The 24,302-nt window shown below is 41.0% G+C and overlaps 1 protein-coding gene across 1 annotated transcript; it reads right to left on the bottom strand.

Moving 5' to 3' along the window:
* Positions 1 to 1,185: 1,185 nt before the first annotated feature.
* CIMIP6 (ciliary microtubule inner protein 6) lies at positions 1,186 to 4,653 on the bottom strand. The gene is given in 4 exon segments (XM_075497200.1): positions 1,186 to 1,505; positions 1,508 to 1,550; positions 2,599 to 2,695; positions 4,577 to 4,653. Coding segments are annotated over 4 exon segments (537 nt in total).
* Positions 4,654 to 24,302: the final 19,649 nt, after the last annotated feature.

A 24,302-nucleotide genomic window follows, 5' to 3' on the forward strand; every position in this document is an offset into this window, starting at 1 on the left:
AAATTATTTTCCCCAAAATGTTCAAAGATTATTTTCCCATTTTGCTACCAGTCTTTGAGAGAAAAACTTACATATAAGTCTGGTAGGTTTATATATAGTTAGGACAAGTATGTCTTTCTTGAAGTATAAAGTTGACAGTTGATTTTTCACTACTCTCACTGCAACACAGTGCATACATGAACTCCTCCAGCATGTAAGAGGGGCCAGTTTGAGTGCTGCAGGTAATAACTTGCTCGTCTGTTCTATGAAAAGCTGCAAGTTAAATTTTTGAGTTAAAATGTTGAGTCTCTCCAACACAAGAATACAGGGGAAAATCTGTTGGGAATGCCAGTGAAGAGTACAGGGAAAAAATACTGGAGAAATATGCTTAATAAAACTTATCCTTCAGTCTCTTGAACAGTTGTTTCCTTTTAGTATGGGGGGAAAGCCTAGAGTAAATTAGCTGTTTTCTGGTTTAATGTGCTCTGACATGAAAAAAATTATAGACTTAAATCTTACGCAAAAAGCATTCTCTTCTCCCTCAAAAGGGCTTGCTCCAAAGGTTTGTCTTCATTAGCTGTAGAGAGCAGTGACATGATTTTTGCATTCCTGTGGACTACAGCAAATTGCCCCTCTTGGCTGTCATTGTTTCCTACGGAAGCAACAATGGTTTCCGTTTATCACAAGCTGACACCACATGGCATGCAAAATTATGTTTCACACTGCAGCATCCAAAGAGATGGTGTAAATAAAAACCATTTACGTAAAACACCTAGCAACCAGAAAAAAAAAAAGGCAAAGTATAACTGGTTTGAAAAATGAAGTACCTTTTCATGAATCACAGTGACTTCTACTTCTAACCAGCAGCTCTGAAAGTGTTAACTAACTTAAAAACCATCTTACAGAATGTATAGAAAGAATCAAAAGGCTGATGCTCCAGGGAAGGCAGTGAAATGTCACCATTAAAAAACGGTTCTGATAAACATATAGTTTTCTAGAGACATCAAAGCATGGTGCAGCTGTTAGTACATCAAAGAAGCATTGTGCTCCCTCCAACAATTCACTGGTGTCAGCTTGTGTTTGGTGTTATTGATATTAGAATAAGCAAATGCACTGGCCTAACAGTGACTCTAGGCTCTTTTTATTTCAGTTGCTGATGGTGGTATCAGCATCTGCACGTTTTTAGGTACAGTAGGTAACCCCCCCTCATATATCAAAGGCCATTTCATTGTAGGATATAAAGGGCTCCTCCTCAGCAGGGCAGCCAACATCCACTTCAGTTGTCTGAGAAATGCCTGAACTTTTGTGTCCTCTCACAGGAATTCTGGGGTATGCTTTGGCTATTTCTCTGACGTCTGGTTTTGATAAGTGATTTTCAGAGCCTACTGTCTCCTAGGAATTCTGCAGGAAGAGACTGGGTGAGGTCATTCGGCTTTTCACTGAGTTTCCTTTCTCTGTTTTTGGTGGTTCTAGTGAACATGACCCTCTAGCACTCAGGAATATTTCTGTTCCCCTAGGAACTATCAACCACTTGCTGGTTTTATCTCTGCACACACAAAAGCTCCATGTCGCTGGAAGGGGAAACAAGGTTGACATTAACCAGGGGAACATAAGCAGCTCGTAGATGCAGCTGTGAGCTGAGTTCATTTATTAGCTCAAGTGCTGGCAAAGCTTACACTTGTTTCTCAGCCTCTCTACTGGCCATTGGCCTAGGTCCGAATAGCTGAAGGCAATGGAATAATAGCTGGTTTGTCAGCCCATTTTATTCATGAAACGGGCCACGGCAGGAATACTTGGAAAGAAGCAACAAGTAAAAGAAAATGGGTCTTATTTTCTCTGGTTCACAACCACTCTGCCTCAGAGAGTGTGTGACTTGCATACGGCTCTTCTGTACGAGACTATTCATATCAGATTTCATTTCTTGCTACATGGGTTGCTATGGATACAATTCTGAACTGCTGCTTTTGTAGGCCAGGAGATTTATGACTGCATCCCGAATGATTTTGCTCATCAGAGTCACACAAGACTTTTTTTTTTTAAGTTTTTTTTTTTTTAAACAGAAGTGGAAACAAACATACCCTGCATTTCTTAAAATATTTTTCACAACCGAATCCTGTATTTTGGATCTTCTTGAAGCCTATCAGAGTCTGTGGATCAGTCCCCTATTTATACTAAGTTACTGATTTGTAAGAAATGCATAACCATACAAACTCCTAAGAGCCAAGGCCTGGCAAAAGTTAAGGGTCTGTGTCAAAACAGACCCTTACGCATTAGCCCTTGTTCTAACCTTACTCATTCCAGCTTTTTCACACGCAAAGACAGTTGGGTTCACTGAAGTCACAGCATAAACAGACGCTTTAGAAATCCAAGTCATGTGATTTATGATTAGGTTATTGTTTATCAAAACTACAGGAAGCCTGGGTGCTACAATACACACAAATACAAAATGGAGCATGTACAAGTAATACAAAAGAGCATGTCATTAATATTAACTGCTAGCAGTTCTAAATCAACTGACAACAAATCTTCATATTAAACAGACAGTCGGAAGTTCTGGGATAAACATACTCCTCCACCTTCCTGGATGCTATTAATCATACAGGATGCACATTGTCTTACCTTTCCTCGGATGGGTTCATTAGTGGAGTCTCTGGCATTGCACCAATGGCTAAAGGAGGTCTGTTCCTGTAAAATCTCTGGAAGACCTTTGGATGCTCTAGGAGTTGCAAGTGGAACTCAAAAATATAATATCGTTAGGAAGCACTTGCACTTCATGATCCAAGGTAGCCCACACAAACACGCTACATGCTGCACAAAAGATAAGTGATAGCTGCTTTCCTTGAACTGCTCAAGTTACCTTGCCAGACGAGCAAAACCACAACGTTTACCACAAGGGGAAGCAGGCACTAGGAGTTGGACGCTCAGCTGTGCTTGCCCATGTCACAGCAACGCAAGGTTTTGTGGAGGGACAGCGTTGCTGAAGTGGCTTCAGAGCAGTGGTTTTACTGGGGTCGGGATGAAGGCCAGACTAGTAGATTTTGGAAAAGCATTTCAGTGTGGTTACTTTTAAAGTGCAGGACAGAAAAGGCCCGTCAGATCACTTGGCAGGTGCATTAATATTTCGTATGGTATCTTTATTCTTGTTTTCCCACGGACGTTTTGCCTCTTCACATTACCCGTCCCCTCTGCAGGACAGTTTAGAAACTGCATCATCAATGATTCAGTACCAGTAGCCGCTACACATTTGTCAGCAGTCTTCCAGGCAATTTTCTATCCATTAACACAACAGTATTGCTCTCTAAATGAACATGAATAATTTTCACTGTTAATATTTAATGAAACACAGACTGACCCATTACACTGAACCATGACACATCCAGGCATGAGAGGAAGAAAACAAACGTCAAGCACAATTTAAATACTCTGTATCAAATTCTCCAAAATGACCAGCAATTTTGAAATTTCAGCTTGAGACATGGCATAAGACCAGATCCACTGGTGGACAAGTGCTCAAAGCTTTCTGAAAAGCAGGGCTGCTTAAAGCGTTTCAAGTGGGTCAGGCTGCCTCACTAATCACTGTTGAAATGTAGGCCACTGCACTTCCATTTGCACAGTGGTAGCACAGCTAAGTTGTTAGAGTCACTAGGACACAAAGCCCTCATATAAACCTTGAATGTGGGAGCAGAGCTGGAATGGAGTAAATTTACAGTTGGCATCCCTATGCTACAACTAGCAACACATGAACAGATGCTGACTTATTGCTATGCCGTTGCTGGACCAAGACCTGTATCGGCCGAAAGATCCCATTCTTGTTGAAAAATATATACGACAATAATGATATTCCATTTATATGTTGAGAGGGATCTATTATTAACTAGGTAACTAGATAATTATTAACTTCAAAACAGCATGTTTTCTCAAAAAACCACATAAAAGAATCATAATTGGCCTACATCAAGCTCTCTGCTGCTACAGCCAGACTGCTCCTAGTAACTGAACCGGCTAATTTAAGGACATTTATTTTGGTAACATGCACCATCATACAGAAATAGTGGTCCACGGGCCCCATATAGCAGCAAAGGCCAGATCAGGTATGTAAGTCCAAGTCTGATAACCTCAAGTCCTTTGTTAGAGTAATAGCAGAGGAAACAAGATATGCCGCTGAGAAGATAGGGAAACAGAGGTCAACAGTATGAGTTCCTCAAGGTCAACATAACTGACGGCCTGCGCTTAAGTGCTTGGCTGCCAGGCATAGCAGACTAAGAGGGAACGCCTGTGCAGACCACTAAGTGAAATTAATCTCCCGGCCTTTTCGCAAACTGGTCGCCTCAATGAGGTTGTAAGTAACATGGAGCAGCTTGCTAGATCAGCATATGGCTAGTCCTGAGAAATATACTGAAGACCGTTAATATGCCGGAAGTCGTTAATTAGTACTAATGTGATTCCGAAGACAGAGCAGATCTACATTCAAGTATAGTGCTAGCAGTTTTGGGCCACTCATCTTCTAATCAGCAATTCTAGAGCAATCCTGGGCAGTGATACATAAAAGCTCACACCTTGGTTTCACTAGCTACAGAAGGGGAATAGTAATACTTACTCACAGTCTGGAAGTGCAAATATAACTTTTGAAGTTTCTACAAAAGTGCACACACGTATAGATTTGTAGCTGTTCATGGAGCCCTACAAGCTTGAAGCATGCCTGGAACTAGTTACGACTTTCTGTGCAGGAGTACTACAGATTTAGAAGTAATACTCCTTTATTTGTATAAAGAAGGAAGTAGTTATTTTGGTAGAACTATACATTTCCTGTCTGATTCCTGATGACAGTGTTTAATAACTGAATCTAGATATGCAATTGAGGAAGACCTTGTAAGTGAAAAATAAAATTAGATGGAAATTCTAGTTCCCAATTTTCATATTGGAATACAGAGGTAAGAAGTACATTCACATCAACTGTGGTAGTAGCTGTGTGTACAACACTATCAGACTCTGCTTTTGCTGCATGGAAAATGCCATTCTTTAGAGACAAGGTAGAATCTGAATTGCTCAAAACCACACATGAATAATGCCATTATTGAAATTTTGAGCGTGCATATGGTTCACATAAAAGTAGTGAGGCTTTTTTCCTCAGTATCTGAACACCTGCACAGAAGATCAAAACTATTTTCTTAAATTACTCACAAAGTAAGTTTTGTTAGCTTTTAAATACATTGTCTATCCCAATACATTTCAGCACATTAGTTTTGCAAATCAATCTTCTATAAAAAGACACTAGTTCATTTCTCTCAGTGGCATTTTAGGCATCAGAAATCTATTCATAATATATTATGTAAATATTCCAGAGCCTTAATAAGTTAATATTTCCAATAAATAACTAAACCCGTGCACATTACTGAAAAGAAAAACAAATTTGGCTCTCTGCTTTCCTTTCACAACACTGCAAGTCATCTTAGGAAGAAACATGAATCCTTGTCTTTCAGCATTCTGACATTTCACTTCAACCATGTACAAGTCTTGCATGATGAAGATCACAAGGGTGGTCAGTACACATCCCCAAGACACTCCAATGATTATCACTGCAAGCATTTCTAGAGTTAAAATGCTAATCTAGTCATTTCCCTAAATTTAATGTGCATGTTGGAGAGTGATTTGATATGTGCATTATTCTCAGCTAGAGGAATTAGCATTGCTGCAGTGATTTGAATGATTCTGCCCGCTGTGTCTCATGGTTGCAAAGGTTTTTTGGCTGCAGAGTTAAAAGCTTGACAGTTGCTCACAATTTAGGGAGTGAAAGAATGCATTTTTTAGAACTCCATACTGAGATTATCCAAAAGGACTGGCCTGGCTGTGACAAAGAAGTCTGTGTCTCTCTAACAACCTGCCTGTGTGTTTTTCAGATGGGGTCACACAATACATATGCAACATCCACTGCAGGTTTTGTGTTGCTGGTGCTGATGCTTCAGGAAGGATGCAGTGATCCTTCATTGGCTGGATCATAAGCTGGTGAAGGGTCTGGAGCACAAGGCTGATGAGGAGGCAGCTGAGGGAGCTGGGGTTGTTTAGCCTGGAGAAAAGGAGGCTGAGGGGAGACCTTACCGCTCTCTACAACTGCCTGAAGGGAGGTTGTAGCGAGGTGGGTGTTGGTCTCTTCTCCCAAGTAACAAGCCATAGGACAAGAGGAAATGGCCTCAAGTTGCGCCAGGGAAGGTTTAGACTGGATATTAGGAAGAATGTCTTCACCAAAAGGGTTGTCAAGCATTGGAACAGGCTGCCCAGGGAAGGGGTTGAGTCACCATCCCTGGAGGTATTTAAAAGCCATGTAGATGTGGTGCTTAGGGACATGGTTTAGCAGTGGACTTGGCAGTGCCAGGTTAACAGCTGGACTTGATGATCTTAAAGGTCTTTTCCAACCTAAACAATTCTATGATTCTATGATCAGGCAGCTTACCTCCAGTGTTGGTGGTTCAGGGAACTATAGATAGCTGGGGAACTTGCAGAATATTTTCAAGTGGGGGCTTTTTCATATGTTAAAAATACCCTCTTCCAGCAGCCTTCAGCTTACCACCTCCCTGGGGTACATACCTGCACTTGATGCAGAAGTCAGTAGGGCTTTGGCATGGAGGAATCTCATCGCTGAAGTCTGAAAATTACATTAATCTATTTGTGCAGCAGTATGCAACTAGTTTGACACTGTACAAAAAAAAAACAAAACCAAAACCCAAACCACAGAACAGATGGGTTCGGTAGGTGCAGGGCATCTCTACAAATCTGTTCAAAGAGCCTGCATTCCAGCTGAGCAACTTAAAATTAGATCTAGCTGTTAAAATACCTCTAAGGAGTTGGGTAAAAGAGGGGGAATCCTTATAAGCCTCAGCAGGCAATAGCCCATGCAGCCAAGTTAGCACATAAACCATCACCAGCTATTGTTTTATTGGATTCCTTGGGGGGGGGGGCACGGAGCAGGAAGGAATTTTTATGCATATATGCATACACAAAAGGACTATTTTTTCATCTATGTAAAGTCAAAACATACTGGAACCATAAATTACATCCTGGATAAGTGTTCAGAGTTTATAACCTTTTAAGGAATACAGCCTAATGTTAGCACCCCACTTCCAAGGTATAATCTTCCATCACTGTTAAATGCTGCTGCCTGATCGCAGCCAGACAACTGGCTCAACACCAAGATCACAAATGTGCCAACATATGGAAACAATTGCTTTCCTTTTGATTGGAAATGACATATTCTGGGTGTGTGCACAACATCTCCCATCTATCATCCAAAATGGTTCATTATTTGGACTTAAACTTATTATCCAATAGAAGATCCCTAGAGCCTTGTGTGAAGGGTAGGAAAGATATTTACACACCCCAGAAAGCAAAAGAGCCTCTGCATGGTGATAGCTTGTCTGAGCCACACTGCATCCTGACTGAGCTTGATTCCTTCTCTGTACAAGGTTGTGTTTCACGCACCAGCATCGATGTTGCTCAGCTTAATGCAGAAGCAGATAAATCTTGAAGTTATACCTGCATACTAAGGCTGTGCCAGCTGCTAATCACCCCTGGGACTCCCAAATATCTCCATACATTGGCAGTCTCAGCAAAAGAAGTGAGGGGAAAAGTTTAATAGTGAATATTTGACCATAGATTACATGCTTTGACACCAGCAACAGCCTATCTGTCTCAATGAAGTTGTAATGGCAGAAGGCCTGCAGCACAAAGAGAAAAAACTCAAGAGGGTTTCTGTTGAGCCCGCATGGCTGATCTGGAGATAGAGAGATCAGAAAGGCAAATTCCTGCTGAGAATGCAATGAAAGTCTGGTTCAAACAGTTTTCTGGGCTCATACAGCAAAGAATAGTGAAGGGAAACAAAGGCAAATAACTTCCTAAAGAACTGCCAGTATAAGTGAAAAGACAGGAGAGGTCTCTTAAATCAGTAAATACTAGTGATGGTGGTACTTTTGAATGTATTTTTGGAGTTACTTTGGGCAGAGGCTTTATGCATCCCAGGAACAGGCCCACAAACTGAAAATGAAATTGTAGCACAATGGAGGTGAACGTGTATTTTTCCATTGCTTTCAATAAAGCCAGGGGTTCATGTGAATGTTTGAAGTCTACTGGTGATAGGACTATTTCATGTAAACGTAAATTCTGAAATTAGTTCTTCTATGGATTATAGAAAGAGAGGGGCTTTCACATGGAGGAAAAGTAGGCAGAAGCACATCCAGCTGTAACGTAGAGCAGACAGAAACCATCAATGGAGCTTTTTAGCAAGAGGAAGACTATTATGATGATTAAGGTCCTATATGGTCAATCAAGAGAAATAGACTCAGTTCCCACCTCTGTATGGCCTTCCTGCAAGAGCAAACACAAGTCTCTCAAAGGCACATTTTCAAATGTATTTGGGCACTTGAAGATGCAGACAAGTGCCAGGTAGGATTTACGAATGCATCTATGCAGGCTAGATGTTTATCAGCACCTGTTTGTCCTTTGGGTCCCCTATCTGCAAGAAGATTACACGTCATCTATTCAGATCACAGCCAAATTCTACTTTCAGTCATACACCCAACATTTCCATGTAAGTGAAAAGAGAGGAGTGAGCTCATATCTAAGGATGGGACTTAGTCCCAAGTAGAATAGGAAAAAGGATTTGCTGCATGACAAAAATAGGCCGAGTGCCTTGTCACATCTGACAAATGCCTCAGATGGCATAGCACAGATCTGTGGTGGTGCTATTAAAATAGATTATATTTCCACTGAATAAACTGATTTCTTGTCACAGGTAGGTTGGTAGCCACTTTCTCACTGGCAGTGAAAATGGGTCTCAACATCAGTGGGTACCAGGGAACTAACTTTTACACTGTTTTGAGAATTCATTCCTAATGCATCCCCTCACTGCCATTTGTTGATGAGCTCTTCCAGGCTGGATTTTGCACACCACAGAGCTCCTCATCCACACTTACTCACAAGAGCTACTCAAATGAAAGGAGAAAAAAAATTCCAGTCATCTAGAGCACAAGTTGCGAAATCAGGCCCTTTCTTGCTAAAAGCAAGGTGTGATGATCTGCCTGGGTTTGGATGTTTTCAATCGTATAAAATAAGAGTAGGTCAGACCCTCACCTAATATACATTCATACTGTCAATGGCCCCAGCTGCAGACAAAGATCTAGCTAGTAGCTCTGATTCACAGCTGCTGCCTGCTAACTAGTAGTTCATTTGCCTTCCTTTACAGTCCTTCTGCATTTATCTTTTGCAAACAGAAAGGCCATATTAACAAGTAACATTCGAGGAACTGTGTTTTAGTTGTGAATATAAACTGTGTCGAGTCACATGAAACCCACAACACAGCTGATGAGAAACCAGCTTGCTTTTCCTATAATGAAAGCTGACCGCCCAGATGAAAAGACCATGGCCTCTAACTCATTGTGGTTTGAAAAACCAGAACTGGGCAATTACGTTTTCCAGCAGATACTGCTCTGGCACACGAGAAATATTTGTTGATCTGACTCTAGCTGGCAGACAGGCAGTTGTTGGGTGTGTACCGCACAAAGAATACTTTCATTTTTTGGCATGGTGTAGCATTGCTGAAATACCAGAGACCATGGCTAATTAAGCGGAGTGATAGAACAGAATGATTTGATGATAAGATTTAATTGGCATGAACATTCTCATAGACTAGTTATTGTATCTGTCTGGGAGGGCCAGACGTTCAGCTGTGTTAAGCATTGCTCAACTGTAGCTGAGGGGGTAAAGGGCACAAGGGTGCCCTTTACTCGCTCTCGGTCCTGGGACTGCTCAGCAGTCGGGTCTCTGGGTGCAATTTAGAGTAGATTGTACCAGTCTTCTGTGGCCCCAGTCTGCTGTCACAGTAGCTGAAAATCACCAGGATCAGTCATAACCCCTTGCCCCCACCATGCCCCCACACTGACTGTTCAGGAATGGAGTTACATGGGAGCTACTACAGCAAAGCTGCACTGCCCAGAGACCATGCCACGCAGAGCAGGACTGCCCAAGCTGCTTCACACCAATAGATGGAGCACCGACCAGGATCCAACCGTTAACTGTGTAAATACTGTTGCTTTCAGTTGATTATTTCGATTCTTTCATAATAAAGCTATCTTAACTTTCTCAATGGGAAACAGTGCTTGGATAAGCCACTTGGAACTTAACAGAATGACGCTTGTTCCACAGCTTCACTAACACAATGAAAAAGGTTCCCCCCAATATTCTCTATCTGTACTTCCATGGAAGCTTTCCACAAGTCTCCCATTTGGGGCTCCAGCTACAATTTAGTACAGTCTGCAGTCTCCAGGGATACAAACAAAGTCTATTTAAGGGCTCCCACGAGGCCAAAAATCACTGATCAAAGCCACGGAGCAATGACCAGAGACATATTAGGACCAGTGAACCGGTATTGCCAAGGGGAAGGGCTTGCATTTCAGAGCATTCTCCTTCCTTGGACATGGATGGATGCTCAGAGCATTCTGTTACAGGCACTTCCATGTGCCTTGACACATGGCCAACATCAAACAGGCAGGAGAGCCAAGATCCTTCCTAGAAGAGCCCAAAAGATTTCTGCCACAAGGGTACATATTATTTGTGTTTGGCACCTGTTTAGGTCACCAAGTCTGGCAACATGACACATGGAAGTGTCACAGGCTTCAGGACCCTTCAAGTAAAGGTAGACATAACCACCACACTCAAAAAACATTCTAAATTTCACCTGTCATCTCTGCAAAAGCTCTAACTTTCACTGCAGAAAGAATGAGAAAATTGAAAGTAATTCCCCAATTGTCTCTCTCACCCTTCTCCTCAGTGTTTAGCAAAAGCTGTCATGGTTCCAAATGTGCCTTTTTATTTTCCACTACACAAGCTTAGCTATACACAGTAAATCTTAAAACGTTGTTTCATAATTCACTCACTCGCATTTGGCTATGCAATTCAATGCAAAACGGCCTACACAATTAAAAAATTTGCAGCAGTTAGGTTATAACGACAACCATGTGATCTCTTAACACCAAGCAATACTGTATATACCAAAAACTATATATATGAGTTAACTAACAATTGTCTCTGGCTTTCACTCCTGTATGCTAACGCTTGGACAGAGACCCCCTGAAGAATCAAGAGTACCGATTTACTGAAAGATTTGTGCCTATCTGTATTACGGCATTCTTTTACTATGTTCTTCTCCTCCACTAGCAGAAAAAAAGAGCCAACAACTGCCATTCTCTTTCCCCTCCCACCCTGGAGGAAAGCTAGCACATGCTAGTTCTTGCTGTAATGTAAAAAAACTATTTTCTTCGAATGCCATTGTCCTCGCTTTGCTGCCAGAGACCTTGGGAGCTCCAAAATCTGCCCACTCAGCATCACCTTTGCTTCTAGCTTTGTGGTGTCTTGCAGACGGAATCTGCTTCATAAATTACTAAAGACAAAGAGCCCTGAGTAAGCAGCCCCATCTCCTTAAACCAGGGCAGACAAGAAATTGTCCCTCTGTTCAAGGAAACATCTCCCCTTCTTCCTCTCTCTTTTAATTACTATAATTGTCAAAGTTTTTTTTGAAGGATTTTAGCACTGCATAATCTCTACCCTATTCCCTTCACATCTCAGATTGCTCTGCAATTGCCAGCTAGGGAGCACCTCTCTCCAGACCTGAAAATCTAAGCTTCCTATTAGCCCACAGAAACTGAACATCTCAGAGCATCAGAGCAGTAGTATTATACTTATTTCAAGTGTATCAAGCTCTGATAGTTGAGAAAATACATTGGGTTCTTAAAGAGAGTATAATCTGTTGTGTTTCAGAGTGTTTTCTGGCATTAAAATATTAATTCATGTGACAATTTTTTTTCATTGAAGACAATAATGTTCAGCCATAACACGCTGGTCTTCAAGAATGCTGTTACATGCTTGCCACACTGCTCTCTCGGAATATCATTTGGGGACAGCGGCAGTCCCTTGTGATCCTCCTGGCATAGTCAGTGAGGGTGTTGGCTCATCAACCAGTTGCCTCCTCAGAATAAATATGCATGGAATCAAGAAATGCAGAATTGCAGCTGCTCTCCAGCAAATTCTTCTTATAAAAATAAGTGATGAAAATCACAGTAGCAGCAGTTTGAGTTGACTTGCTGATAACACAGTGCTATCAGGCACATAAAGGGACACACTTAACCAGTACTAATTTTCCAGCCAGTCAGCTCAGCTGTTACAGATGAGTCCCCCCTCTTGGATAAGCCTTTCCCCCACATAAGTCTGATTTTATGGAAGACTTAGATCCCCAAATGCCCTACTTGCAGAGAATAAAAAGCCAGTCCTTATGCTGACAAAACACTAGCAAGAGGGAGAGCGCCTGTCTGAGCAGTTTTTTAAAAATTGGTCTAGACTTCCTCTCATTAATTTGCTTTAGAGGTGGCGGGGGAAAAGAACAAGAGAATGTATTCTGCCTGCCTTGCCCTAGTGAGACAGCCCTTCACAAGCACTGTGTTAGTCTGTGCTGCAGAAAGTGCAGTGCAGCAGCTAGAAGCAAGCACTCGGGTAGGAGGACATCCAGTCAGCTAAAGCGGACACTGCAAACAATTGTCCTCCGACAGCAGAATTCAGTCAAACTCTCTCAAAAACAGTTTCCAGTATCTGTACATTAAGAATAGCTGAAGGAAAGGTCTTACAATCTTACAGCCTCCAGATGCGTATTTTTTAAGTAGAAGTATTTCCATATGTGATAACTCAAGAAGGTTTCATTTTTACATGCCAGAGGAACAGTTGTTACTAATACAGAGTTATTTAACGGGTGAACTCTGCTAGCAGAGGCATTCAGTTTTTATAGCTATTTACTCAGGATGGCGGATAGTCAGAAGGAAACACCTCCAGTGATATCAGTAGGGTCATTCTTAACACATACTGTTATATAAGGAAATAAAAATCATATCTGCAGACAGGTGCTCCCCATAAAGTGTAGTTTGAAAAATGTACGTTGTTTGCTATTTCTGAATATAGACAATAATTAAAAATACAACTTAAGTCTGTTGGCAGATAGCAACTATTTGACAGTGTACACAGTGCAATCCCAGTCAGGTAACGTTATCTAATATCGGAGAACAACTTTAAGGGTTCTCAGCTATTCCACACAAAGGCTGCTGCTGACTGAACGCAGCTGGCAAAACCAACTCATAGACTGGTTTCTGAAGATCAGTTCTTTGGGTGCTCTGTCATTCAGTGGAATATGATGATACCTGTGGGACGCCTCAGCTAGCCACCAATGATGCTTTAAAATCAGAAGAAAGAAGATGAAATTCCACATACACAGCTAAACACAAAGCTCTTATTACAGTGTTTCTAAAGTGTCCCCTCAGAACACTATCTACTACAACAAAACCCTGCCCATTCTGACACCTAATACTAGCCTTCTAAGGAAAGAAATTCTGTGACTCCATGAAGTCCCAAACTCATTTCAGACCTTAATTATGGGTTGCTCTAAGATTGATGGTCTCATTCAGATGTTCAGAATTTTTTTACTATGGTTATTTCATGCCACATACATATCTACTACAGTACTGAAAGAGGAAGTGCAAATTGTTCATACCTGTTTTGTCTTGGTGTCTTTTGCTTCCATATCGTATATTGGCCATTTAGCAACCTTATGCAAGATTAATTAGCTCCAACGTAATGTCGTTGGGGATTATTGTGCCACTGGTGAACACGAATAGTGTTTACTTGGGAGAGATACAAGGTCTCTGTTGACAATTCTTGTGCATAGTTCTGGCACGTCAATATTAAATATTCCATAATGTATTTGGGCTGAAAGACAAAAGCAGACAAGGAAGAAATTTGTACACCAATACGTGTACTCTACTCATTGATAATAGTTAAACATGTTTACACCAAGTAAACGAAAACACGTATTGGTTAAGAAGTCAGTAGGCCCTAGATGATGTTATTCACTGCTCTGAAACCAGAACAAGGTTTCAGTGCAGTTATTCTGGTATAATCTGGGTTTAAGTCTCAGCAAATGCCAAAAATTAGTTTCTGTTCTCATTCACACTAATTTTGTTCCAGTCACTCCTGAGTCATGCTAGAGAAATGAAGGTCAGGTTGTACAAATAGTTGCAGTGAAAGTGTTAATTTCTTGGTTGTTCTAAATTAAGAATGTAACTCATTTACATCTACTATTTGATCCTGAAGGCACAAAACTGATGCAAATTCCTGGACTGGATTGCCTATTTTTGAGATTTTTAAACATTGTTCAGTGTTTTATTCCCGATTTAATTCTGTGGGGGTTTTTTTTGATCTGGCCACGGTGCCAGCTCTCTCAAATGATAATGACTTGCTAACAACCAGTTTCAAAGGTTTGACTATTCTTATCAGCGGCTTTGGACACTGATTAGCTGAGGTCTCTACTGCCTCATCAAATACTGTTTTCCTCATTCTGCTTGCCAGCGGTTTCTTTCAATTTATCTGAGTAATCTTTCCCAGAATCCCTCAATCACCTCTCTGCGACTCTTCCCAGATACTCTCTTCTCAGTCTCCTATTCCTTTTTCTTTGTACCACCCCATAACAACATCTCTGATCATACTATTGACACATTAATATTATGCAGTTACCATTGTCTTTTCCATCCTTTCCTCTGTAGTCTATAATTTTGATCCAATCCTCCTTTTCAATAGGAACCAATTAGAAGCAATTAAGTACTTAAGTTACAAAAGGAAGTAGTTCTCTATTACAAAACATTCACCCAGCTAGTTCAGTCATTTCAAGGAAATAGTGAACTGTACTTTTATTACAGCGATAAACAGAATAGAACTGATACGGAAATATACAGTTAATGATTAAAAAGAGAAATGCTCTCCATCAAGACCAAACGCTATTTTCTGATAAGAAAGGAAAAGGCTTATGTATCCTGTAACTTGAAGTCATAGACAAGAAATCAACTTCACAGACCAATGCGTCAGTTTGTCTCAGAATATTCAGCTGATAAAGAGCCAATAAAAATTCACACTGCTAAGTTTCCAACAGCACTTTCCAACACTTTCATACTGAAACATCAAAGTAATTGCTAGCCTTATTGCTGTGCCTGGAGGATTGTCATATAAACTGGGCCCTCTGTCACCCAGTATGCAAATACACAGTGGAAAGCCAGTCTTTCACCTTAAAAAAAAATCTCATCTAGCTCTCAAAGAAGTAATTTCTTCCATTCTCTTTGATGGAAGAGGGGGATTAGCTCTCTGAAAAGTTTCCGGTCTAGTTTTATTCTACTTACAAATAAACGTCTTGTATTAACAGATTTTATTGGACTTGGCAAAGATCACAGCTTTTCCTTCAGTGACTTTCTGACATGTAGCTACAGCAGCATGTGTCAATTCAAGGTTGCTTATCAGGCACTTTTGTTTGTAAGTTAGCCATGCTCGTACATACATTTACATATGCAATATACATAAATTCTTTTAGGGCCTCAGGAACATAGTCTTGATAGGACATCCTGATCAAACAAACATGCTACTGCAGGCAACTCTGCCATATGATCCCTTTTATGTATTCACTAACTCTATCTCAATAATAATTCAGGTTTTGCCCATTACTCCTCCTCTCATTGTACCAGAGCCTCACTGCTCCAAGTCAAAAGCCACCTTATCTTCAGTATGATTGATTTCTTGGGCCAATAAAGTTCCAGTCATTCTTATCCAAGTATTATCCTTTAGGTGAAATTGGTTATTCTTTCTGCTGTGACCCTGAGTGCTTACCCCTATAACATAAGCAGGAATAGCAATAATATTCTCTAATACTTTTGTTTTCTCTAACACTCCCAAATTTGGCTCTTCTCTCCTATGATTATAGCACTCACCACAACTGAACCTGCTCCAGTTCAGTTTCTGGAACATCTTGTACATTCTCGACTGTCAGACTGTGAACAGTACAATAGTATTAACACTTCTCTGTCTCCTCTGGGAAGACCTAATACAGTGCTCCCTAGGACCAGATATTTCTATTGCTATAGTCTTTCAGGTCATTCAGCTCCTTCTGTTCACCATCCTGACACTCTCTCCAAATTATGTCTCAAATAAACACATTTTCACTTATTCTCAATGTTAATATTGAACATACACACACACGTGTATGTGTGCACGAGTCTGGTAAGACTGAATTTGATGAACTTCCCCATTATTTGTCATACAACTCACTGTCTCTGCTCATCAGTGCTTTACCCACTTTCCAATTTTTGAACCAGGGCCCATCTTTTTTTTAGTTTTACTTGTACTTTCTTATGTTACCCAGGAATTACTGCATCAGTTGCTTATAAACCAATGTTGATTTGCACTACCATGTTTTTCCTGTCTAGAAAATCAGATATATTAGCAAAATTATTGGAAAGTCTAGGTTAACTGTTATTCTATTTTCCATTTGTTCTGGAGTCCTAAATGAAGTAATAATGAAATCTTGTCACTAGGTGAAATTATCTCATTAAGCCAGAAACTTGTAAGAACATTAGACACTGACCGGCATAATTTAGAAACGGACTACCAGACAAATGACCTTTTTACTGGAATTCAGACATTTTCATATCAGGAATTCCACACTTCCATTTGAAGCACAAACCTTTTTTTCTTGTGCGTGTTTTGTCACTGCTGAGGCTAAGCCGTTGGATCCTAAATGCTCAGCATTCATCAACAATTTCTACATCATCCATATTTCTCAGGCTGCTAAACCTTACATATTCCAACTTCTATACATCTTACACATATCTATCTGATTTGATAAAAGTGAGTATTCACATTCTTGTGATCTTACTCCTGAGAGTATTTTCAGCTTTTTCATTTTTTTTTGTTCATTTACAGTTTAACTGGAGACTGGATGAGGCAAAGCAGGAAGTTTGGAATTTTATTAGGTTAATTATTATTATTATATAACAACCTGGATGTAATGTAAGCATTACCTACATTACCTTCACAGGGAAAGAAAAAGGCCTAGAAGAGACTGACCTTTCTTTGGGTTTACAGTTAGTTGTTGTCCATTGTTCTGCCTTTCCCCCCATAAATTCTGGACACACACAGAAGTCTCCACAGACGTCTGTGGCAAGAAAAAACATTACCATAATGGTGGCCATGCACTTCCACCAAATAGAAGCTTTTCTCTGCATGCAGTTACTAGATGCATGACAGGACCCTGAGGTCCAGCTCACAGGCTAGAGAATTCAGTCCTACTCTGTTGACTCCCTTCTGCTCCACAGTAAATCACTGGGATTGCAGTGATGACTTCTGGGGAAGGCAGAGATAATGAAGTGGAACAAGCCAGGCCAATAATCTTCTCATTAATCTTCCAGCAGATGTTTTTGCTTTTCGACCTGATACTCATCTCCCTGCCTGTCTGCTAAAGAAGAGTTTTATTATGAAGCAGTCTCATTCTACAGTTGTACACAAACACAAAAGATGAGATGAATGCCTTTATGCCAACTTTGAGCCCTCAGAGTCAGGGCAATCTGTTACAGCCTCCCTCTTCAGGATCCCTCACTGGCCCCATATTGGAAAGTCCTGACATAAGGGCATCTCCAGAGGATCTGGGGTTCACCTGTGGACTCTACTTGCCAGCTTTGGGGATTTTACAGGCCCAAGTTTCCATTACAAAGTTTAATCCCCTCTCAAACCACCAGTATTAGAAGTGGTAGGCAAGCCCTCAGAAGGCCAAAACAGGGTTATTCTGCAAGATCTAGACTGACTTGAAGTCAATGAAATTCATCTACTATACAGCCCTGAATATTTTCAACCACACTTAGTATATCATAGTAAAAAACTGAAAAAGGAGGAATTCCTATACTTTCCAAGCAAAGATTTTCCTAGCCAAAGTTCCCAAATACAGTTGATTAGTGTAATTAGTGTTAACTTTTATATTTCTGCCAGAAAAGGTAAGCCCTTTTCTGTGGTACTTAGAAAAAACACATAAAAGATCTTATGAAAACCTAATTTGTGGAAGAAATGAGGGAGGAAGGAGCTTAGCTTTTAATCCTGTAATGAGGGACTCACTAATGAAAAAGAAATTTGTTTAGAAGGCTTTCCCAGGAAATACCTTGCTTCATAAGATTAATTTGTATAACCTCCCCATCTTTTGGATTTTGAAAGCTCTTTAAACCTCTGTTTGTCCAGTGTGTGAGTGGCTAAATAAAAAAAAAAAAAAAGAGAGAAAAAAAGAGGAAAAAAGGCACAAAACAGCTAGTTTGATAGAGGAAGTCCCTTTGAGAAAGATACCTACAGAAAACAGAGAGACATCCCAGTTACAGGCCCCAAAATAACGCTCTTGAATTTCAACCTCAGCTCCTACTTGAGCAATAAGGTTTACGGAACACATGTTTTCTCTTCTCTTCTACTTCTTTTTCTGTTTGTGTTCAGTTTTTTTGTTTAGAAACTGCCTAGCCTACCAGTGCCCAGTTCCATGCCTGGAACCTACAAATTCTTCCACAGTTCACATAAGAAAAGCTACTGTGACAGATACTTTCCCATATCCTGACGCTCCTCCAAGACAGTTACAGCTTCTCAGAGACCTGTTGCAATACCCACAGCCCATGGAGCACAACACCCACGTGAAGTCACAGTATGATTCTGTGGCCCAGCATGTGATACCACACACAGCCAGCCAAGCTCAAGGTCCAGAAGCATTGCAGTGCCAACAGCCTGGACGATTTCCCTTCTTTCTCAAGAGGGCTAAATAACTGCTTAGGGAGACATCACTTTGCAGAACTGCTTTGCGCACACGCAAAACAATGTACACTGAAGACTCAAGCCTAGTCCTGCACATCCCTACATGTCTTCCACCCCAAGCTCCTGACTCCGCCAGCCCTCAGATACCTGAATCGTTCTTTGCATTGCAAGTCACCCCTCTGAGAACTAAGGACCTCTTCAGTAATGATGAGGAGACCTGAACTGGGAAATGCTCAGGCTCTGGCAGAACTCCACCCCATAATGGCATTATACTGCTTCACTTTTGACCCAGGCCTGGTGCGTGGGAAATCTCACCGGTCCACTTTGCTCCTGAGGGCTTAAAGCTGGGACCCTGCACTGCCAAGAGCACTTAAAGCAGATGGGGAGGTGCCCTCCTCTTGTGAAGCATGCAGACCTCTAGGGTATGGCGCACGGCACCTGGAAAGACCCAGAGAGGTTTTGTGAGCAGAAGGTGATGGGGAATGAGCACTCCGAAGACAGCGAGTGCTCTGGCTATGCCCCCCCCAGCCTGGCTGTTAGTGCACAGCTGCTAGGAGAGCCCATCCGGGAAGCCCGAGGCAGCAAGACACAAATGGGACTGAGCCACAGGGAGAACAGGAGAGCATGGCAGCGCCTGCGCTGGCTCTGCTGACAAGGCTTCAGGCCAGCCTGCTCCTCAGGGTGCCTTCTCCTCGCCTTCCCTCTCACTCATACGTGCAAGTTAGGCTAGGGTAAGAAATGGAGGTATGAACTAAAACACATCAGCAATTAGTACAGAACTAGACATCAGCTCAATATGGAGCACTAAACAGAAGCTTCCTCTTTGGCCATGAGGAAACATTTGCTGAATGGGGACTGTTCATGCAGACTGCCACAATTACGGAGAGTGAAGGAACATCTATTGATTGAGAGAAATGGCCTTAATAGGTTACATTTCTCTCCCTTCAGCAGTGAGGGATAGAATCTAGGATAATATACACGATTCTTGATCTAACATATGCTGAGTTGTTTGAGCTCACCATTTTCAGTTTCTCACGCTGGTTAGCTGCAATATGACTTTGCAAGGAAGTCAGTGAGGTTACCTTCCTGCACTCTGCTCAGCATCCCCATCAGCATCTAGTTGATTTGACACTTCTCAAGTAGTATGTGGGTGCTCACATCCTTGGAAAAGCAACTTATACAGAGTATTTATTTTATAATTCCAGTTTACATCAAAAGACACCTTGTTACTGTTTCAGCTCCAAGCAGAAGTGATTTCGTTAAAAAGCAAGAAAATTACCTCCAGTGCAATGTTTCTACAGCCAGACCCAACTTGCAATTCCTTATCAGACATTTAACTGTGGAATGAACCATGACACACACTCACCCCCGGTTTGCATTACCCTTTTGGAGGCTACTCCTCTCTTGTGACTGGACAACTGTAGTCAGTACTTCTTTCAGAACCCTCATTTAGTCCTGAGAGATAACTTATCTGAAAAGGAGGGGGCAGTAAGTTTAAGTTCAAGCAAAAAAGGGAATCGATCAATTTCATTAACAGCTAACCTGGAGAAAAAAAAAATCCCTAGTAAATTTCCTCAGTATAGACAAGGCCACAAGGTCAAATTTTCCTGTCCATTTCTTCCCTCAAACACATTTTAAAGACAATATAAGTGTAGCCTAAGGGTTATGTGAGGGTTTGGGCTTTTAAATTTACAGCCAGCATCTGAACAAAATGGCCCTTCAGGTGTCCCTGGAGTCACTTACCTGATCACAGGTGGATTTAAGTTCTCTCAATGACAGAATTGTTTCCTCCCCCACGCAGAATCACAAGTGTAATGTTTATGTAAATTTAAGTGGGTGCACTGCAGAAGTCAGCACTGCATATGAAAGCATGAAGAAAATTGTGTACTGTGTCTATACCAAGAGTTAAAAATAAAATAACTTTCTAAGCTTGGTATCTTGTGGAAGGATTTAGTCATTCTGGTTTCCTGAAGAGAAGGCAGAAATAGCAATGAGGTGGCACACTGGGCTTTCACTTGTTTGTTGTAAGCCAATTGCCTCTGAAAGGATTGTAGAATGCGTTCAGAGAGAGATTTAGTGGGGGCTTCAGGGAAGGGGAGCTAGAGGTGGCTAGGGAAGGATAACTAAGTTTCAGGACCTTAATAACACTATTTACTGTAAAGAGGGTTGAAGAAGAAATAAGATTGGTTTATGTAATTTGGTTGTCTTGGATTAAGTTTGACTCTGACCTTAAACGGATTGGTCAACTCTGAGATTCAATTTCCCTAAGCCTGTGTGTACATGACTTGAATTTTTTAATATTAAAATTTTCTTCATAATGAAAGAGCAATTCAAACAGATGAAAGCCCACTAGATGCCTATAGAAAAAAAGTCACAAGCTTTATGGAAAAGCTTTCAGATTCAAGGAAACTAGTTCTAATCAATAAGTGACAGCTTCACTACTTCTGACTGGCTGTAAAGTCTGCCTCCTTCATTTGTAGCATTGCAAAATACACTTATTTGAGTCACTCCTTGAAGAGTAGGCCAGTCCAGAGCTACCTTTTATCCTCTCAGTTATAGGCGTAGCATAAGTTTTGCCATGGTGATGCCCATGTCAGCATTTTCCTTATGAACTGGTTATTTAAAACATTTGCAATTTGCCATTACAATTTGCCTCTATTTGGAGTGTATTCTCCAAAGCCTCCCCCCCCAAGAAATGCAGCACACACTGTGCCCTGAATGAGAGCAATCAGATATACTGACCCAAACAAAGCTCCTCCACCCTAGCATTTCCTCTTTAAGAAGAATAACAAAGACAGAGACTATATTAAATACACCTACATAGGGAAGGATTTTTGAAGCGAAGAGTATATTGGGATTCATGAGTGCAGCCCTAGCTCTACCTCTGGCTTGTATTTTTCTACTCGTGTGTTTATTTTATTAGGCTAGACAGGCACTTTCTCTTTTCTGCATGCCTGGGTAATGCAATCCCCAGTGGTGTTCCGCTGTCAGGAAGTATCACCCCCAAGTATCCAATGGAGTGTGGCTGTCGAGGCAGGACTTCTGAGAGGGACTGTAACTACGGCACAAGCGGGAGCCTAAGCCATTAGCGATCACTATCGGCTAAAACAGAATAGCTAGAGGAGAGGAATGAGGAGGAGGGGAAATAGAAGGCTGTTCCTGGAGTAGCATTATACAGGGAGCTGTATCAATGGTGAAAGCCTGAAATAAAATGGAAAGGCAAATCCCAGAGGGACAGAGAAGAGCTAAAAAAGGTTTCTGGGAGTTTGACTATAAAACTCTAGCTGACCTCAGACTCAAGGGAACTAAAAAAGACTGTCAAGAAGGGAGTGTCTTGGAATTAGCCGTTAGGATATGACAACTCTAGTCTGAAGCAACAAAAGACTGGGGAAAAAAACGGAAGCAGCTCAGTGTAGAAAAGTCTGTATATAGTCCTTACACTTTATGCTGCAGCTACTGTCAAGATACAGTTCAGCAACATACTTCAGAAGACTCCTAGAACTGTTTAAGGTGTTTCAATTTTTTAAGTTGCTCCACTTGAAATTTTAGGTTGTCAGCATCATACAGCCAAATATATAGATCTTGGGTGAAGGAAAATGGTAACTAAGAAACAGAAGTCTGAAATTCCATCTTGGACTAAGAATAACCATCTCTGTCACTGACAGATGGATCATAGCTCAGATGTTCAAAACATGAAAAGAGATGTTTGAGGAAAAATAAATTAGTGGGGAAGTGTCAAGCAGTCAAATGGTAGGATTTCTCTCATTGACACGAGCATCATCTGTAACAATTGTGATATACAGAAGCATAACCAAATAGTCCATGACCACTGAGCAGCAAGTATTACATGTACTAATCAAGACAAAAGACACACTGATACTAGGGGTGGAGCATCAGTAAAGAGGTTTGCTTCAAAAGATCCCTTTACCTATTTTTCTAATAGTTAGCAGGGAGATTTCTTTTTCTTTCTACATACTTGTTTCAATTGCATTAGTTTAGTCTTTGCTTCAGGTTACTTTTAAATAGGTTGTTCTCTCAAGTATTCTTCTCATAGCTGCAGGTCTTTGATTTGTGGTTATTTTGTTTACTGTCCAAATTAAAGCATATTCTTAAAATTCAGAGGGTATTTTCCCTTGCCTCTCCTTAATAGATGCATCAGGTTTTTGATGCTGAATAACATACAGCTGACATCATCTTTTTTTTTTTTTCAGTGAATAGGAGCATCTAAGGTTAAGTCTGCCTCCTAGTTTCCAGAAGTTAATGCCTCCTGTATTGCAGTAGCAGCAGAAAGAAAAATCCTTTTTTCCTCTTCCACTTTGCAACAATGGCCGCAAAGATAATACGTTATTGCTGAGGTTCTTCAGAATTGACAGTTCTGTAGCATTTTTAGCAGAATGGTCCTGGTTCTGCGAACTGTCTCCTTTAGACCACTTGAAAACCCTACCCTACGGGCTTGCTACAAAGCAGAACAATGTATCCAGGCCTTTCCCCCAGGACTGAACATGAGTTGGATTTCTATGGGGATCTGCTTCAAGGCAAGTCTGTATTGAGCATATCAAATCTTGTTAATTAACACAGCCATGTCACATCCACTACAGCTTTTAGTATCTCCATTCCTCCACACAGTTTTTAAAAAATGCAAATAAGTCCTGGCCATGGCTTTTAGAAAAAAGGAAAGAGGACATTAAAAAATGTCTCAGCTTTCCCCTGTGATTTCATTCCCTACGCTTCATCAATACTATCTATCAAGTTAAAAAAGCAACCAGTGAGTGAAGAATGCTACCCAGAGGTAAACAGCTGCTGGTCAGCAGAGCTGCCAGATAGGAAGCCGATTCGCTACTGGGCTTTATGTTTTCCAATCTCACTAATTTCTTTCTAACAGGGTAAAGAGGACAGTACATGCATGACTCAGGAAACTGGTTGGGGCTGGGGGGGAGGGAAAGTACATCACCTAGAAACAGAAGGTGAAATTTTGCACTGCTGGCATAAGAGGTGTTCATTAGGTGTAAAACAATTCTTCCCAGTCTCTTTAACCCAACGCTGTATTTGAAGACACAATACTAAAGTGATTAACTAGCCTTTGCATCAAACACTAAAATAGCTCCTAGCATTCAGTTCTATCACAAACTGTCTGACAGGTTAAAAGCAGTCACTGCAAGGCACCCAGCACGTGCACATAAAACACTTTGCTGATTTACTTCAGTATTAGATAGTGTAAGCAGCAAAATAAGTGCTGCAGGCCTTATTCATTAGAATCTGCCCTTTTTGCCTGGCTGAAAACCTGTTAAGGATTTCTCAAGCAGAACTGTCATCTCAGTATTTTCAGAACAATTAAGGTAGTTCATTCAGAACATGTGTGCATTTTAAAGGTACCTTGACTAAGCCAAAAATTTCAGAAGTTGTGGCTGACTATTTCTGTCCCTTTTTTTTTCCTTCCCAAAGAATTTAGAATTTAGAATTTCCCCTGAAGAAAAGGGCAGCTCAGGAGTGCAACATTTCCTACCACCCAAAGAGTAAATTTGTATGGCTAGGCCAGAACAAAATTGTTATTTTGTACATGATAATTTCTACAAATTGTGTGCAGAGCTGTAACAGCCTGCTCACAAGAATCTCAGGAGTGACTATTAACACTATAAAAATGAACT

The sequence above is a fragment of the Mycteria americana genome, chromosome 3 (assembly GCF_035582795.1).
Source record: "Mycteria americana isolate JAX WOST 10 ecotype Jacksonville Zoo and Gardens chromosome 3, USCA_MyAme_1.0, whole genome shotgun sequence".
Taxonomy (NCBI): Eukaryota; Metazoa; Chordata; class Aves; order Ciconiiformes; family Ciconiidae; genus Mycteria; species Mycteria americana.